The 18490-nt window shown below is 37.3% G+C and overlaps 2 protein-coding genes across 3 annotated transcripts; one reads left to right on the top strand and one right to left on the bottom strand.

Annotated features, from left to right (window-relative positions):
* Positions 1 to 3887: 3887 nt before the first annotated feature.
* On the bottom strand, positions 3888 to 8848 carry LOC133873197 (uncharacterized). Its single transcript, XM_062310928.1, has 5 exons — positions 8775 to 8848; positions 6275 to 6792; positions 5475 to 5528; positions 4459 to 4562; positions 3888 to 4149 (listed from the first exon to the last, which is right to left on the bottom strand). The coding sequence occupies exons 1-5, from the start codon at positions 8846 to 8848 to the stop codon at positions 4063 to 4065; spliced, it is 837 nt and encodes a 278-aa protein (XP_062166912.1). The 3' UTR covers positions 3888 to 4062.
* Positions 8849 to 10503: 1655 nt separating this feature from the next.
* Positions 10504 to 16992, top strand: LOC133873787 (outer envelope pore protein 16-3, chloroplastic/mitochondrial). 2 transcript variants are annotated; one of them, XM_062311553.1, is made up of 3 exons: positions 10504 to 10673; positions 11446 to 11795; positions 16631 to 16992. In XM_062311553.1, the coding sequence occupies exons 2-3, from the start codon at positions 11459 to 11461 to the stop codon at positions 16774 to 16776; spliced, it is 483 nt and encodes a 160-aa protein (XP_062167537.1). In that variant the 5' UTR covers positions 10504 to 10673; positions 11446 to 11458; the 3' UTR covers positions 16777 to 16992. The 2 variants fall into 2 exon arrangements, with proteins under 2 accessions (XP_062167537.1, XP_062167536.1); XM_062311552.1 differs by having other exon boundaries at positions 10506 to 10673; positions 11439 to 11795.
* Positions 16993 to 18490: the final 1498 nt, after the last annotated feature.

Here is an 18490-nt window from a genome sequence, read left to right as displayed (position 1 = left end):
CTAATAATATTGTGACACATGTTTTTTATAATAAAAAATTAAAAATAGAAATTAAGCTATCTTCATCATATTTGGTAGGAAAAAGTCTACACATACCCCTAAAAATTACCACTCAATTGATTATGTCCTCCGAAACTTTCAATTGGGACAATGTCATTCTCAAATTACCAAAAAAAATTTAATATCCCCCAAAACCAGCAAAAAGACAAAAACGACATTATGATTTTTTCAACAAGACAAAAAATATCCCTATAAAATTTTAAAAAGAAAAAATAATAAGTTTTTTAAAAAGGACAAATTTTAATTTTTTAAAAAAAAAAAAGGGAAAGATTTAATTTATTTGAAAAAAAAAACAAAATTTTAATTAAAAAACGAAAAACTTTTATTTATTTTTCTTTTAAAATTTTAATTTGTCCACCTTTTTTTTTTTTTTTTTTTTAATTTTTTAATTTTTAGTATTTAATTTTGTTTTAGTAAGGGTATTTTCGTCATTGGGAGAACATAGACAAATTAAAAGTTTGGAAAGACATTTTTCAAATTGAAAGTTTGAGATGAACATTATCAATTGGGTAGTAATTTGAGAAGATACATGAACTTTACCTTATTTTTTACTTGCAACCTTTATTCTTTGTTATTGGCAGATAATAAGTCATGGCTACTATATATTATCATGTCTATAATAGAGATATAATCTTTTACCACCACAAATACACCACTCTTGATCACCTTGCCCATGTGGCAATGTGGTTCCCTAACTAGCTTTAGAATTTTTTTAAAAAATAAAAAATAAAAAAAAATAAAAAAATAAAAGTAAAAGTTATCACATGGGCAAACTGATAAGTGCTGAATGTTATACATTCAAGCCTCTTAATTTACATATGTTAAGCTCTTAGTTTTGTTATAGTTTGATGTTTTGTGTTGTTTTTGTGTTTTCTTGTATTTTACAGGTTTTGTAAAAAAATCCATCAAATTCCAAGATTATAACGAAGTCAGCAAACTCACTTTTGGATAGATTCAATTCCAATCAATTTTGAATTTAAGGAAAGAGAAGTCGGCAAAAATTCGTTATTTTTTAAAAGAATCCAGAATGAGCACGTTTCGGTAATTTAATCATAACTTTCGGCTCAAGTATTTGATTGCAACGAAATTGGTGGAATTAGAAAGCTAAGACAAAATTAAACAAATATGTCAGAAATAAGTTTTTCCTAATTCGGACTTTTACAATGCCAAAATTACCCCGCAATAAAAGACCGCAAATCTGTACGAATTTTGGAATCCTTTTCCTACTTGGATGGAATTTTCAGAAAAGAAAAATACTTGTAATTATTTTATTTGGACTATAAGTCCTATTTATAATTGTAATAGGATTCCTAGAGCATCTAGAGCTTCTCTAATCCCTATAAATAGGCGAGTAATGATAGGCAGGGGCCATCTTACCGGCCCCTGCCCGGCCCTTTCCTACGTGGAAAGGGTCATTTTAGTTTTACAGGTTTTTTTTTTTTTTTTTTTTTTTTTTTTTTTTTTTTTTTTTTAAAAAAAAGAAAAAATATTTCAAATTTTGAAAACCCCTCGGTTATCTATTCCCATTAGACCATTTTCTTCATTTCAGTTCAGAGCTTCCCCCCAAATTTTTCCTTCCCTCTCTCCATCTACCCATTTTCTTCCCACCGTCGACCGCGAAGAACGACCCGCCACCGCCGTTCTCAACGCACGACCCGGCACCGTCGTTCTCAACGCACGACCCAACTCCGTCGTTCTTCCAGTTCCGGCGGCGACCATTCGACCATTCCAAACGTCTTCATCTCTGTAACCAATTTGTTGGTCCCCAAAACCACTACAAACGGCCACTGTCGTTCTCCATCTCCGGCCAAAACCCAACCACCGTGCGATCTCCATCTCCGACAGAACGACCGCCGACGAGCCTTAGGGTTCCGGCGACCCATTTCCGGTCCAGATTTCCCTCATTTCCAGCTCTGGTACCGATCTCCTCCATTTTTGCGTTTTTTCAGTTGTTTTCAGAGTTGCTTTCTCTCTCTCTCTCTCTCTCTATCTTTACGGTTTGGTTCTTTGGTTTCGTTGTTTAGTAATCTCTCTATATGGGTCGGTGTGTATCGTCCGTACGTACAGCTAGGATTTTCTGTGTAGGTGTGGGAATCTGTGAGATCGGGTTTTGTGGTGATGTTTGGTTGGTGAGAAAGGTTGTTGAAAGCGAGAGAAAATGGAAATTGTTGCTGAAATTGGAGTTGTCTATGCTGTTTTTTGGTTCTCTAGAAATGGCAACGAAATTCAAGAGTGAGAGTAAACGTGGAAATTGCTGCTGAAATTGGAGTTGTCTATGCTGTTTTTTGGGTGAGATTTGGCTGATTCTTGGTCATTATTTCGTGCCCTAGATCTTGGGGGGGGGGGGGGGGGGTTTGGTTTGTCAAGGGGAGTATGACTTTAGATCTTGTTCACTCTTATTTCTGTCATTTATTTGTTGACCTGCAATCACTTCTGTTGCTATTATTTTTGTAAATTAACCATGGGAATTTGTCGATGAAGGAGTTTCAGCTTATTTACATCAGCTTTTAGTATGATTATATAATTCATGACAAATGCTTAGGGCTTTACTGCTCCTATTTTGCTGATTTCAAGATAAATTGTTTTATCCTTCCTTTGAGAATGATAGCTAGTTCCATTACTATAGTTGGGTTGTGATTATTTTGGTTGCAGAGGAAGGTTGAAAAGAAAAGAAGTTGGCTTGCAATTTTGGATCATGCTGTGTGGACCCAAGAAAGTTCAAACTCAAATTTGAGACAGGGTATATGGAGATGTTTTTGGTTAGTTAATATGAGTTTTCTTTTTGGAATTTTGAAACACTAATGGGTTTTACTTTCCTATATTGAGTGACTAATAGCTCAATATCAATTTCAGTTCCTTAGGAAGATGGCTCAACCATATGATAAAGCTGGTAGCAGCAGTAGCAAAACCCTTTTGTCCCAAGAAGATGTGGAGAAGATGAGTGATGCCAACTTGAACGAAATGTTGTATTGAGGGCTTATCTGCCTGGTAGAAAATTTTCAGTCTGATGGGTGCTTTTTTTGTGGTTCATCCTTGGTCCATGCTTACAAAGAGAATATAATTGGTTAAGTTGCGAAAGGTTGTGGGAAGAAGCTTCCTATTAAAGCAGAAAATACCCAAGTTTTCAAAGCATTAAATTTTCCCTGATCGTGGAATTTGTGAGAGTGTTAGAATGTTCTGAATGGATTCACATAAATGAATTTTGTTTTGTTCTCTTCTTTTTTTGGCGTACAAATTCCATTCTGTCTCTCTTGTAGCTCTAGTTGCACTTATTTCGACCAATATGTTATACAATTTGATAATGATTCAAATTCTATTCAATTTTGTTGCGTTTAAATCGTTTCTCCGTTTGGCTATGCCAAAATCAAAATGTGAGCTTCTTGTGATTCATCAACACTTTGCTGATTGATCTTTTACATTATGACATTAGGGCAATTCATGAATGCTTCCAAATAGACCTTGTTATGGTGAATGCTGATTGGCTTTGTAATTAGTCTTGGAAAATGTGGCCTGAGGCCTCAAATCCGCCTGCTTAAAGTTGTTTTAGTATTTTTTTTAAAGAAGTGAATGACAAATTCCAGTGTGGTTTGAACCGTCGAAAAAACACATATGCTGTAGTTTTTTTACGGCACATACGCTGAATCCATCTGAGCTATAAGCTTATGAGGTGGTAACTGTTGAACAGGTAAAAGGCCATAAATGCTGACTAACAAGGTTGCCCAATTTTAGATATTGTTGCTACGTACTCTTTGCCATGCAGCTGCAAAGATGACTATAGCTATACAACATTCAGATATCAATTTCAAATATAGTGTATCAACAGGCGTTTATTAGAGAAATTCCATATTGCATTTCTTGCACTTTTATGCTATTACACATACACTTTGTTAGATTGACTACTTGATCTCAACGACAATCAGAAAAACACTATAATTGTACACTACTACTTCATTGATTAGTCAGTAATTTACAGGTTCCCCCTTATCATATTTCTGCAATTATCTAAGGGTCAGTATGGGAAATGATTTGATTTATCGCCCTCTTCACCTCCACAATGCTTGCTTTCTTCCCATTGACACTCTCCTTCACCTGACGAGAAAGAAACACAAAAAAGAATTATCGTCAAAAATAATAATAATAATAATAAAAAGAAGATTGTCACAAGAAATCTTAAAAAGAGAAATGGGTGACTAATAGCTCACTTCATAACATCACGGCAAACATTCGGTAATTTAAGCTAAAATGGGTGACTAATAGCTCACTTCATAACAGCAGCATAAATATCAAAATAAATAGCGGTATTAGTGTCACGAAAAAAAAAAAAAAAAAAAAAAAAAAAAAATAAGAAGAAGAAAAGGAAAGAAAATGTGAAAGAACCACAGGTAAAAGAGAAAGTACCTCTGAGTAGCTCGAAGCTCCAGGAGAACAGTCAATGTAAGCACTCCACTGGCGGTCCTTCAATACGGGGTCCTTATAGCATATCTCATTGCACTGCTCCAAGCCTGGAAATGCAATTATCTTATAAAATGAAGCTTACAAACAACTATGAGAAAATCAACTCCCTGCTCCCATGAATTAGCATGCACTTCCTTTAGTTTTAGTAAAATTACTCTTTTCAAATTAAGTATAAAGGTTCAATGCATGGCTAAATCATTCAGTTAAAAAATGGCCTAGCCAAAGTGATCCAAGGATGAGTTTAAAGACATCATATCAAGACACAAGCTTAGTCACATGCTAGTGGCTTTGTAGCCCAGTGGTTCTCCTTTAAATGGGGAAATACCAGTGCTCAACAGCATCAAATATGTAGGAAAATTCTGGAATTTAGAGGAGGATTAATCACATAGTGTAGCCGCAATAACCTAAACCAGCTATATGACTAATTGACCAGCCAGTAGCTCACCAATGCCCCAAACCCTTTCCTAGAGGGAAAAAAAAAAAAGAAAAAAGAAAAAAGAAAAGGGCTTGCCTGGCCCATTATTGTGCATTTCATCAATATGTTAACACATCATCATAACTTTCTGATAAAAAAAAAAAATCCCCTTTGTGGCATTTATTTCCTAATTTAGTTTCAATAGTTCAACTATTGAAATAAATGGAAACAAGCTGCTAAACATAACACAGCATTCATCCAGCTCAACTGCAACACCGGCACCCAAAAAGATTTCAATTAAGCTCAAAGAATTTGATGCATAAAAAGCTTGGAAACAATGAAAGTGTACAGCAATGATATGCTAATCAGTTCCAGAAAACTGTACACTAAAAAATTTCAAATCTTTATTGTTTCTTTTATTTATCAAAAAATAAATAAATAGATAAATTTCAAATCTGACTTGAAAATGACAGTGAACACAATACATACTCATCCAAAATGCTTTACAAGCCAAATTGGCACAAACAAGGAAAGTAAAACTTACATTCTTCCCATGTCTCTCCATCAGCATCACACCCCTTTTTGCAAAATACTCGCCCTAAAGAACCCATGTTGGACCCAATCAGTAAGTTCAGATTTTAAAAGAGCAATAATCTTGTCGAAACAATTTCAAGAACAAAGAGTTCAAAGTGAATACTACTTGAAAAGCAGCCCTTAACCTGATTGAAGGTTTAATAGACAAGTTTTGAAGAATCTTGCGTGAACCAAAACCTCTGATGCACAGCCCCATCTTAAAACAATTTGACTAAATTGTTCAGATTCATACATTAAGTATACTTGCTATAACCTAAGCAAGGTAACTCACATGCCCAAGTGACCAAACAAAGTAGATTTTATGGTAAAATGACATTCATAAGATGATGTTGCATCACTATTGCTAACATCGATTACTAATCAGGCTTATTCAGTACAATATAAAAACTACTTACCGATTCTATAAGTGTAATGAAAACCCAATGGATTGGAAACGATTAATACAAGCAAAGCACTTCAAAATTTCCACAAAAAAGCATTGGTAGAGAAAAATAACAATTTAACAACATTAAACATCGATCCCAGTCTAGCAACATCCCAAGTAACAACTTGGTGATAAAGTAATACAGCGAAAATAGCGAAACAGACTTCAACCAAATTCGAAATTCACACTAAAAATCAGCAAATATGAACACATGCTATAGCGAAAGAGAGAAACCCCAAAGAATTACAACCCATGTGAAACGGATTCAACCACTACTATCTACAATTAACCAACGAGAAACCTTGAAAATTCCAGAATTAACTTACCCCTAATTTGGTGATGATGATGCTGTTTAATGGAACCCCAATCGTGGTCTCGGCAGCACCCGCGAACCACCGGATATGGCGGGACCAACAGTTCCCGGATTTGGGGGGAAGACGGAACTGGAAAACGGCCGGAGATGGAAGACGGCCGATGGGTGGGCTTTGGCCGAAGATGGAGAACGACGGTGATGGAGATGGAAGTAGACGGTGGGGGACCTCGTCGGAACCGGAAGAATGACGGAGCTCGGAACGGTGGTGGGCTCGTGCGAAACTGGTTGCCGGAACCGGAAGAATGACGGAGCTCGGAACGGTGGCGGGCTCGTGCGAAACACCTCGTCGGAACCGGAAGAATGACGGGGCTCGAAACGGTGGCTGGCTCGTGCGAAAGTGGTTGCCGGAACCGGAAGAACGACACTCCTCCGAACGGTGGTCGACGGTGGGAAGATTTTGGGGGTAGATGGAGCGAGGGAGGGAGGGAAAATTTGGGGGGAAGACAAAAATGAGAAAGTTGGGGCCCCGAACTGGTTTTGCAGTATTTTGAAATTTGAATTTTTTTTTTTTTTTTTTTTTTTTTTTTTTAAAAAAAGGTGTAAAACTAAAATGGCCCTTTCCACGTAGGAAAGGGCCGGGCAGGGGCCGGCAGGATGGCCCCTGCCTATCACTACTCTAAATAGGCACCTAGCCTTTGAAGAAAAAGACACACAAGCTTTGAGGAAGAATCAAATGCTACATCAAGAAGGAGGTTCTTCCTAGTTTTTATTTTCTTTATTCATTTATTTATTTTCTGTATATATATAATTTTAGTTTATATTTGTTGTAACTAATACTTTAGTTAGGGTTCGATTGAAGCTCTAATCATGTCTCTTTAAGTTTTTCAATTTGCTTTGCTACAATTTATATATTGATGTTTAACTTGATTAATTCTTGTTTCTTGAATTCCTTGCATGTTTATGTTTGGCCATCATATGCATGTGGTAACGATTTGTTATTTATGTCAATTTGGATGATCGAGTCATGGGCATAATAGAGTAACAAAAGAACCCCGACACAGGTTCTTTGATTAATCAACATAAAGACAACTGGAATAGATACCATATTCCAATTTGAGTGTGTTTACCGATTTCCATAGATTTATGCTTCCTTGAAGAACAACTTAGTAGATACCATGCTAAATCCTTCAAGGAAGAAAAGAGTTAGAGTAGATACCATGCATAACTTGTTGCTTAGGGAAATAAATAGCTTTAGGAGAAGATACTATTCCCTTGTGGCTGGTAAATATTAAGCATCATGTTATGATTGTAGTACTGTGCATATTGCGAATCTTATTTGAGTATGATTAGTGGTGGATATTGAAGCCCTACCTTTTCTTCTTATTATTTTTAATTCAATCTTTTATCCCGTCTTATTAAATTTATTTCTTTTAGGAATATCTTTTTAAACATAATTTACCAATCCTCATGGGAATGATTTCGTATTTGCCTACTATACTATCTTTATGATCTTGTGCACTTGCGAGTAAAACGTACAAGTATTTGCCTATTTATTTAGGTAGATATTTGCACAACACAAACGTGGTGAGGAGTTATGTCTTGGGGTGACAATGTATCATATTTCTCTATAATATTACCACTTAAAAGTTGGCATACAGATAGTACTTGTAAAATGACGTTTGCAGCTAGCTAAATTTCGTGACAATTTTTATAAAGAGATATGATTCATTGCTAACTTTTCACACAACTAAAAACACAACTATTCTATGTGGCAGGGAATCATAGGCTCTCTAAAAAAAAGAAAATCACAACTATCCTATGATTCTCTACCAAATAAAATAGTTGTATTTTTAGTTATGTAAAAAGTTGACAGGAATCATATCTCTTTTAGAAAATAGAACCGGCCGATTCACAAGATTGAAACTTATCTTTTGCCCAAAAAGTTTCGGCCAAAAAAAGGACAAAAAAAAAAAAAAAACAAACAAAAGAAAAAGAAAAAGAAAAAGAAAAAGAAAAAAGGTTGTATTTTATCTTGTCAATTCAATTTAATACGTGGAAGAAGAGTTGAAAAAATAATTCCTACAGAATGTATACGAGTAAACAAAATATAAAAATTTCTTATGCTTCGTTTGTTTTGGCGTAAAATGATTTCGGCATTTTACGATGTTTGGCAGGGGCGAAAATAATGGTCAATGGAAATTATTTTTAGTTTGACCATAAAAGCTTATTTAATTTTTGAAAATCGATCGTTTTTCGAAATTAAACGCTTCGTTCTTGCACGCACGTTTGATATCCGATTGTCGGAATCTAGCCGGTGCCGGAATTTGACAACATCCGGCCATCGAGAAATTTCCGATACTAGAATCCGGCAACATCCGATCGCTATCGTCGGAGCCGGCAAACCAGGTTCCGACCATGGTCAAAAGCGGCCGGAATAGGCCAAAATAGCCGGGATCCGGAGGAGTTCGGTCGGAATTCAGCCATTTTGGCTAAATCTGGCCAAACCTGCTCACCGAAATCCAGTAACGGTGACAGGACGTTGCTGAATTCCGGCGACAATTGCTTGACTTTGATTTTTGCCTTTCATAATTTTTTTTGTGTAAACTAAACGCTGAAAAATATTTTCAAGAAAATCATTTTTTCTAAAAATGATTTTACCAAAAATATTTTATGACTAAAATTATTTTATGTCGAAACAAACGAAGCATTATTCTCATAAGTCTTATGAGATTCCTAAATTCCTAATCATTCTCGAAGGTAAGAATCATCACATTTCATGGAGAGTAATTTTATTTAAATTATTTCCAATAAGATAGTTGCTTTAGAATTTGTTTGGTCCAGTGAAGCTCACAAAATATAAATTTGACTTATAATATTTTTTATTCAAATCAGTAGAAAATCTTCAAAAAATACTATATGTTGTGAATGATACATGCTTCAAATAAATTGGGCAAAATTTGTTTTCTCTAACTCAATTTGTTAAACCATTAAAAATGTGTGATTTTTTTTTTTTAATCAAATTTAAAATGATGTTAACGAAATTTCTGGAGCTGATGACTTGGAATTCCGGGTTGACACGGTGTATCGCGGCTCACAAGGTTGGTGAGAATCAAGTAAGGGTTCTTCAAGTTTTCTGCAAAACAAAAGGGGTCGTCGGGGTGTCCCGGCAACGCCTCCTCCGACGATCAAGTTAGAATTGGTGAAGAAGTCTAGTCGGAAAGAATAAGTGCATATATCTTTAGAAGAAGAAGATACCTCCTTTTTTATATCAGAAAAACCTTTTATATGTCTACCCCTCTTAAATATCCTTCACGTCAACATTTATTACCTGAAGATGCCTTTCTTTTCCTTTATTAATTTGAGCCCGTGAACCCAGGCGTTTATGCCGGCTCATCCCTACTTTCTCTGATCGGCGGCGAATGATCATCGATTAATAAGACAAAAATATTGATTAGAGAGAAGTCTCCCACTTCATTCAAATAGCTCTGCTCGTAGCTGTAGACTCCAGCTCATCTCTCTACCATTTCGATTTATGGCGGGAAATTCCTTAACAAATGAAAAGTTTGTTTAGGCCTTTTGGGTCAGGATTCTTTGAAACTTACTAAAAATTGAAGGCTTTTTATGCACAGTCAGTCTTTGTAGTTAGCCTCATTTACAAATCGTTCAATGTGATATCAAAGTGAATTCATAAGTCCTTGTGTTTGGCCTAATTTACAAATCGCTCTTTGTAATTAAATTCTGTTAAAAAATTTGACAGATTCTGTTAAATACCACGTAAATGCCAATAAATAATGACACGTGGCATTATTAATAAAAAAAATATAAATATAAAAAACTAAACAATTAATTTTTGAAAAAAGAAAAGAAAAGAAGTGGTTGTCGGTTGAGCAGCCACCTCCAGCCCATGAAAGTGGCCATGCGCCACCCTCGACCACCTACGGGGGTGGCGCACGGCCAACCCTAGATCCCTTTAATAATTCTTTAGTTTTAATTTATTTTTAAGAATACGACGTAATGTCATATTTTTAGCTTTGACATAATACATAACTGAATCTGTCAAATTTTTTAATGAAATTTGACTCTAAAGAACAATTTATAAATTAAGCCAACTACCGAGATCTTTAAAGTTATTTTGATTTCACGTGGAGCAATTTTTTATATTAGGCTAACCAAGTGTACTTACATTTTTTTCAAAATTGAATTGATGTTTATTTATGAGTCATATTGAAGTTTTTGCCGAACAAAAGAGCAAGGGTAATATGGTCAATTGGCGAACTCTCGGTGATGCCGTGCGAGACTGGCGACTGGAAGGAGTAGCAGCTGAGCTCTCTGGAGCATTTCTTTTGTAAGCCTCCACCAAAGGCTAAGAGTAGCTCTCGTTCACTCAGCATTTCGTCAAAGCCTCAAAAAAGGTAAGCCTTCAGTTTTTCTCTACACGTCTTCGGTCGTATATTTTTGTCAATCCTGGGTAGCAAAATCCGTTGTTAATTATGCGTATTTAGTTAGGGTTCGAATAAACCGATCCCTCCATTTGCGTGTTTCAAATGACCCCTCGGTTGGATCTAAATCCAGGTTTCTTTGTGGTTGTTTGAGATAACATGATCGAATGCTTCGATTTATTGCAGCTATTTCATTGACAGTAATGCAATTAGTTTGGATTACATTTTGTTTCTTTTGGGATGTGGTTCTTGCTTTTGTATTTCCGTTTGTTTTCTCGTAGAAGGTGCTTGTAAATTTTCAATCAGAGGCATTTCTCACCTTTATTTATGCATCATCTTTTCAGAAAGTAGATATTCCTATTTTACGTTTCATTTGTGTTTCTTGTTTGCTTTAGTGTGATTTTTTGGGAAATTGATTTTTCCAAACGCTGCGCACTTTTCCCAAAAAAAAAATGGTGAAATTCAGTTGCCTTGAGATATTTATCTGTGAAGGTGGTATAGGTTTCCCATGCGTATGATCAAATTTCCATCGAGTAAAATGGGGGTAAACAAAATTATTTCGTGAAATTTTTTATGTGAAAATCTTTTTTGTTGAGCCAGAGAAACTTTTGCTTAAATCGAGGGGAACCTGTTATCCTAGTTTGGCATAAATGTTGTCTTGGCATAGTCACTTTTGTCTCTGAGGAGTCAAATATTGTATAAGTTCTGATTGTTGTATTCATTTGCAACTTTGGTCAGTACCCAGTTAGAAGAAAGCCATGGATCTGGACCCTGCAGAACGTAGGTATTTGGAGGAAGAGGATACTCCACTGGTGAAGACAATGAAGGGTGCAACAACAGGTTTCGTTACTGGAACTATTTTTGGGACCATTGTTGCAACATGGTATGATGTGCCTCGTGTCGAGAGAAATGTTGCTCTTCCAGGGCTATTAAGGACCCTGAAGATGATGGGTAACTATGGGATGACATTTGCTGCAATCGGGGGAGTTTACATTGGCGTTGAGCAGCTCGTGCAGAATTACAGGATGAAGAGAGACTTTGTCAATGGAGCTGTTGGTGGTTTTGTTGCTGGGGCAACTGTTTTAGGTTTCAAAGGTGAGTATTTCTGTTGATGTGTACTTTTTACTTATACTGGAATGTGAATTAGGAAGAGCACAGAAGGGTATAAGGCATTATGAAATCATGCAGGGATAACATACATAACATGATAAAAGGGAAATACAAATTCATGCAAATAAATATATAGTTCTCATGTGTCTAGACCATCTAGCTAGAGGAAAAAAAGGGGTAACATAAGCATGATAGCCAGCCGCACATCATTTTTACCTTCACCTTTTTCTGAAATTAAAAACCAGTAGCTTGTTATTAATGGGATCAAGACATATCCAGACAGAAATACGACAAATCTAGCATGCTGGAACTGGTGAGCAGAAGTAAATGCTGATCTTTTCATATCTGAATTATACACCACACCAAATTCCACACTAACCCTTAAGTCAGTTGAGCCAAACTAGAATCAAGGCTAAACTATAGTTACTAGATTCCCTACCACCCCTTGGGAACCATGTACTGAGACACGTGAGCCCAATTATGGTACATCTTGTCTTCTGGAACTCCAATTCAAGTGATCGTCACTGTCCTCAATATCATTACTATCGATCCCAATTTCCAAGAATAAACAACTGATATGATCTTAAATTTAAGAAGGAAACAAGAAAAATTTATTTGCTATAGTTTTTTCCTTGAGAAAAAAAGAGAGAATATTTGATTTGATCCCCATACCTAAAATAAAAATCTAACATGATCTTCTGAATATTCTCTTCTTTTTTAAATATAAGAATATTCGATTAGATCTCATACCTAAATTAAAATGTTTAATCTAATATTAAACATTTTCTGTGATATTATGTTAGAGAAATGATTCATTTCCTCTTCTTGTCCTTCTCCCATCTTCCCACTTTTAAAAATCACAATTGGATCTACGGGATTCACATGGGTCTTTCATATGGGCCCCACAGATCTAATGGTGATTTTCAAAAGTGTGAGGATGGAAAAAGGACAGGAGGAGGATGTATTGCACATCTCATTATATTATTGCAAGTCGGTTTGTTACTATTTTATACCAAAATGGTTGTCTCTTGTTATTATTATCTTTTCTTTTCTTTTTTTTGTTTAAATATACTACATAATAAAGATCTACATAAGATATGTGTTTGTGCGCACACTCGTGCGTGCATGTGAAGATTTTATAAATTGGCCGTCAAAATACTAAGGGAGTTAGTCAGGTGCATGGCATGTGACTTTTACCTTGTCAGTTAGAATCAACAAATGATATTATTACCCCTTTAGGCTATACACACAATGTTACAAAATTACCCATCAACAATTGTTTCATCTTTTTGTAAATAGTTGAGAGAGTCACAGGGCTAATGCAACAACAATTTTCGTTGTCCCCAGGTCACTTGTCGGTAGTGATCCAAAATCCTTTGTACCTTATTTCTTTTAGTTGAAAGATCCTTTTCTCCTTTTCATCTCTAGGCACTCTCATCAATTGGTTTAGGGTTTTTGAGGAGAGAAGGTGGCAGTCCCTTCTCCAATGCTGATCAAGAAGGAGAGTAAGGAGAATAAGAGAGATCGATCCTATCTACCTCCTTAGTCCATGTCCTCTATGATGCCTTTAATGCCCTCTCCGTTTGCCATGCGGCCCACCGCCACCTTGGGAAGGACTTCCCTTTGTTGGGTTTGGTCATCACCGTAAGAGCTCTACTCGCTTTGTTGGTGGTTATTGTGGCTAGCTAGCTTAGACGTTGAGCACAGTCACTCCTAGTCAAGCCTTGAGCCTGGCCCTTTCAGCCGTTGGCAACCTATTCTAGTGTGGGTTACAGGCACACAACATGACGAGTCCTGTTGTCTCGGTCAGCCTGTAGCCATGGCTCACCATGAAACCTTGTGATTCAATCCAGAAGATTACTGCAACTGGTGGCAGGGCTCTAATTGTGAGGATTTGAACCGGGTTTTTGAGCGGTTTGTTGTTGGGAGAGTTTGTTAGAACCATGGGTACACCATTTGATCAGTCCAAGGAAGATGGGTACACCATATGATCTCAGATCTCTTTCTCATTTTCAGATCTTTACATCTTTTGCACCATTCTATTCGGGTCAAGTGCTTCTTATTTTTCAATTAAACATACCCATCTCCACTCTCAAACTTATTCATTTCATCAGGTCAAGGAAGATAATGGGCGTTTGTGTTGCCTTTAACGATTTTTTTTTTTTTGTTTTTTTTAAAGTAATAAACTTGTTTTATTAAAAGCGTAAGGCGCCCCTAAATACACTGGAAGTATACAAGAGAATGCATTTAGTTAGAAAACGAAAAAGAAAAAGAAATAGCCCAAACAAAGAAAGAAACCCAACAAACCCTCAAACCCGAACCCTCAAGAATCACACCCTACTACAACACAAGAGCCCTACTACAACATGAGAGGACGCGCTTGTATCACCAAATTCATAGTCTCCCTCCTAAGAAAGTCCTCTTCAAAAGCCTCCACAACCGTCTCTAAAAGCGAGGTATGAGTAGTTGAAGCTTTCACAGCTGGCTCGGGTTAAGAAACCCCCGTCGAAGGAAGCCCTTCATCGAAGAAGAAGGGTTCAAATCTGGAAGCACTGCTGTTGCTTCCTTAGCTGAAAGCTTATAGGCAACCCCATTACTGCCAAGGACTCATAAACTAAATTCTCATCCAAAAATCCAGATTTGCCTTTCCTTGCCTTCCGGTAGTACTTCTGGAAAGACTTAATAACCTTTGGCACTGAGGCAGAGGCTGGACCAGAGACGTATGTATCTTTTAGAGTTGTGAGTTTGTTATAGTTGGCCTTAAAGGGAGAATCTTGCTACTTGTTATATCCCTGCGTTCTTCTTGATTGACCTACGAGTTGTTCTTTGGAAGAAGAAGCATTCGCAGTGCACCCAGAAAATGGCGAACAAGGGGAAGAGATCACCGGCAACGCTACACCTGGAGGCGCAAAGGCAGACACCGGATCAGAAGAAACCGGCCCAGAGAGATTTGCAAATCCCTCTAAACCAGGTTGATCAACAGCCATCAAACAAGGACTGGCGTCTTCGGGAAGAAAGGAGAACTCAGCACTGGTCGGAACAGACAACCCAGAATTGGTCAGAGCAGACTGAAGACCCGAAGTAGACCCACAACCCCCGGAGCAGTCAAAACCCGCTTCAGAATTCGAAGGGTGCCCTTGACCCATGTCCTCAATTCACTTCTTTGTTTTGGGCTTCGCTAAAACCCGGCCTAGACGGAAACTTTTGAATCTGAGATTGGATCTAAGACCCAGACGAGCGACCCAACAACGAACCAATGACCCGACCCACCAAACTCACTAGAAGGTTCCTCCACGTCCACAATTTCAAATGAGGCAACGGCTTCCTCGCTGATCCTGGTGTGCCTTGGGCAGAGGGGAGACTGCATGTCCTTTGCTTTGCAGATTCAGCAACTGGTCCTTACCCAACGGTTCCATCTCCAACACTGAGTAGTCCATGGCCACCCTCACCTCCTCTGATGTTGCTAGCCTCACTGCCGGGAGAAAATTGAGCTCACGCCTCTTAGCTGGTGGAATCCGCACCTTGACAGGACCCTCCGACCTCATGACCTCCACGAACGATGGAAAGAGCACCACGCAAAGAGGGCCGAAACCCACCCGAGCTTTGTAAGGAGGCCTTCAAACCCAACACCTCCTTCTCATCCTTCTTCTCCACCGGAAACAGCACACCAACACCAACGGGAGAAGACCCAGACGAAGTTTTCAGGAAAACCAACACCTTTCCAGGAAAATCACCCACGATGTCGTTTTCTTCTTAATGAATCTTGACCATCCATTTCCTTCACAGGAGATGTCCAATTATAAAAATAACTGGATGTAAGCCAGATCCTATCTAATGTTGGATTTCGATGCTAAAGGTTAGGTCCTATTAGTGGAGCTTTTGGACTTCCATGAATGCATTTACTCCTTATCTTCCTCTGTTTCTGTTCAAATCTTGAATCTTTAGATGCTAGAATGTCAAATTTTGGTATTCCTTCTCTTTTTCTCCTCTCCTGAACATCAAATTTATATATTCAAACCAACTCAAGAAAACCTTGTATCTTAACTTTTTTGGACTCTTGAAGTATGGATAACAACTTTTTTGGAGTATCAACCACGAGTTTGTTTTCTTCAGGGCATTTGTCCAACTGGGAGAGGTGTTTAAGTGATCTTTATTGGATCTGATAAGATTATCTTTCAAGGAGATCTGTTGAGTGAGCGTCCTTATTTGCTTATCAAGTTGTGGGTCATTTTGGATTTAGATGAGCTTTTGAAGTGGTCTAAATTATTCATCTATTGTAAAGAAACTCTTATAAAGAGTATGTATTTAGTTTGAACTATGTTTTGTTTTACGACGATTAGAGAGTATGTATTTAGTTTGAACCATGTTCTGTTTTATAAAGATTAGAGCTGTTAAACAGCTTTCTAGTTGCAAACATCAATATGGATTCATTTTGTATTAGAATGAGGGCATGGAATTTTGTATGTGTCTAAGAATCATGCTGTAGGCCTTGTCTAATGTGTCTGGCACAAAGAAAAGTTTTACCTTCTTTCGGCCCCCAATTCACACAGCTATGGTGCACACGAAGGGTGCATACTTGAACTTTACACCTCCTATACAGGTGATCAAATTGAAACTTCATTGACATCAGCCCAAATATGCTTGTTCTCTACACAAAGTGTTTTTGTTGATTATATTGATTGATGTGCTATTCATTCTGCTTATAGTGTAGAGGTGACCTAGAATTATGGGTGATTGAATTAGGGTTTTCGATTCTTAACTTATGTTATGTGCCAGTGAAGCTGTTATCTTCAACAGATAACGTGCTGTCCATTTTACAGGAAGGAGCATTTCAACAGCAATTTCTGCTGGATCAGCATTAGCAGTCACTTCTGCTTTAATTGACGCTGGGGGTCAGACTACAAGAATTGACAATGGCAAGGAGTACTACCCTTACACCACCAAGAAAAGATCCTCCGCCGATTGATCATCGTTCATTGCTGTAGTTGGAAAAGAAGACGCCAGCATGTTACCGGAGAAAGTCATCACTGTTTTTTGAACTGGTTGTATGTCTCTGACCAGAGATGGAATCATACTCTCGACTGTCTTGTGCGCTTTTTAAATTTTGTTTTATAGCTTGAACGAATGATGTAATAAATAGACTTTGCCATGTTTTCAAAGTTAAGTTCGATGTTAATTTCTCGATTTGAGAGCATTGCTACTACTTTGTGATTATTTGATAAGAATTCACTTTAAAAACTACGAGCTGATGCCCAATAAATCTTAACCAAAATCTCTAATTATGTTCTTGATAACGGAGTCTTAAGAGTTTATCCATTGAATGGGAAAAACCATTAGTCAAAAGAAACAAGAACCAGTGAACCACACTATTATTACTACCATATAAAAACCCACTTAAACTCGAGCATGGTGATCATTGGGACTCTTGAGCTTCCAGACCCTTTTGCAGGGACAATAAACAAGAGCTGCATGCCAGGTGAGTCTTGTGTTTGTTGGGTGTATTATTAACGAGGCAACTGGATGTGGTTTTTTTCTTTTTCTTTTTTTAACTAATGCTCCATTTGTTTCGACCTAAAATGATTTCTGGAAAATGATTTCGGCATTTTCCGATGTTTGGTAGGGGCGAAAATAATAATCAACCGGAAAATGATTTCTGTTTGACCAAAAATGCTTTGTAAATTTCGGAAAATGATTTACGCTTTTTAAAAGCGTAAATCATTTTTCGAAGACGCCAAATGCATTCGAACCCTTTTAAACGACATAGTTGAACTTCACTTTAAAGCAGTCGATCATCACCGAAAATCTTGCCGGTACCAAAATCCGACAACCTCAGGTCAATGTCGCTGGAATCCGGCTAAGAAATTCGGCCATCTTCGCTCGAATCCGACGACCAAACTGATCGTATTGCGGCCGGCTGGCTGGCCGGAATTTGTCCAGAATAGCTCGGCCAGAACGGCCGGCAGGCCAGATCTGGCCAGAATATCCCGGCCAGAACAGCCGGATTCCAGCGGTTCTGGCAGATTCCGGCCAGTATGCCGGAGTCCGGCCGTTCTGGGCTGGATTTGGCGGTTTTGGCTGGAATCCGGCCAACCCAGATTTTGACGAGACTGTCCGGACTCAGGATTCCGGCCTTTATCTTGAATTCTGGCAATAGTAACAAAAATCCGATAAAAGTGGCCGGAATCCTGTCGTTCAGTAATGGAATCTCGTCTCTGGTGATTTTTATATTATTTTACATTAATATTTATATGTTTTGAATAAAAATTGATTTTTATAGATTAATATGATTGAATAAAAATATAAATATTTGTAATTTTCTGTACGCGCGCTAAACACCGAAAAATACTTTAGGGAAAAAATATTTTCCTGAAAAATGACTTTTCATTGAAAAAGATTTTTCCTGAAAAAGATTTTTCATTAAAACTATTTTACATCGAAACAAACAGAGTATAAGTGGAAAATGAATAAAAGGTATATTAATTATTAACGCTACAGAGTCCAACCCCATCAGGATTTGAGTCTAAAGCCACTTGAGGGATAAAAATAAAATAAAAAAGGGAAGCCAATTACAAGTGTATAATGATTGTGAAGAGTGTTTTTTTTTTTTTTTTTTTTTTTTTTTTTTTTTTTTTTTTTTTTTTTTATGTGATATAAAGCTGAAAAATGTTTTTTTGTGGGGC

The sequence above is a fragment of the Alnus glutinosa genome, chromosome 7 (genome assembly GCF_958979055.1).
Source record: "Alnus glutinosa chromosome 7, dhAlnGlut1.1, whole genome shotgun sequence".
Lineage (NCBI taxonomy): Eukaryota > Viridiplantae > Streptophyta > Magnoliopsida > Fagales > Betulaceae > Alnus > Alnus glutinosa.
This window is presented reverse-complemented; position numbering and strand designations above follow the sequence as displayed.

Excerpts from the sequence above, each read along its gene's own strand:
- LOC133873787 (XM_062311553.1), top strand. The coding sequence starts at position 11,459 with ATGGATCTGGACCCTGCAGAACGTAGGTATTTGGAGGAAGAGGATACT. Across the intron at positions 11,796-16,630 it reads AACTGTTTTAGGTTTCAAAG|GAAGGAGCATTTCAACAGCA; the intron begins GTGAGTATTTCT and ends TCCATTTTACAG.
- LOC133873197 (XM_062310928.1), bottom strand. The coding sequence starts at position 8,848 with ATGAAAGGCAAAAATCAAAGTCAAGCAATTGTCGCCGGAATTCAGCAA. Across the intron at positions 6,793-8,774 it reads GTCACCGTTACTGGATTTCG|TTCGGGGCCCCAACTTTCTC; the intron begins GTGAGCAGGTTT and ends CTGCAAAACCAG. Across the intron at positions 4,563-5,474 it reads TGGAGAGACATGGGAAGAAT|GCTTGGAGCAGTGCAATGAG; the intron begins GTAAGTTTTACT and ends TTGCATTTCCAG.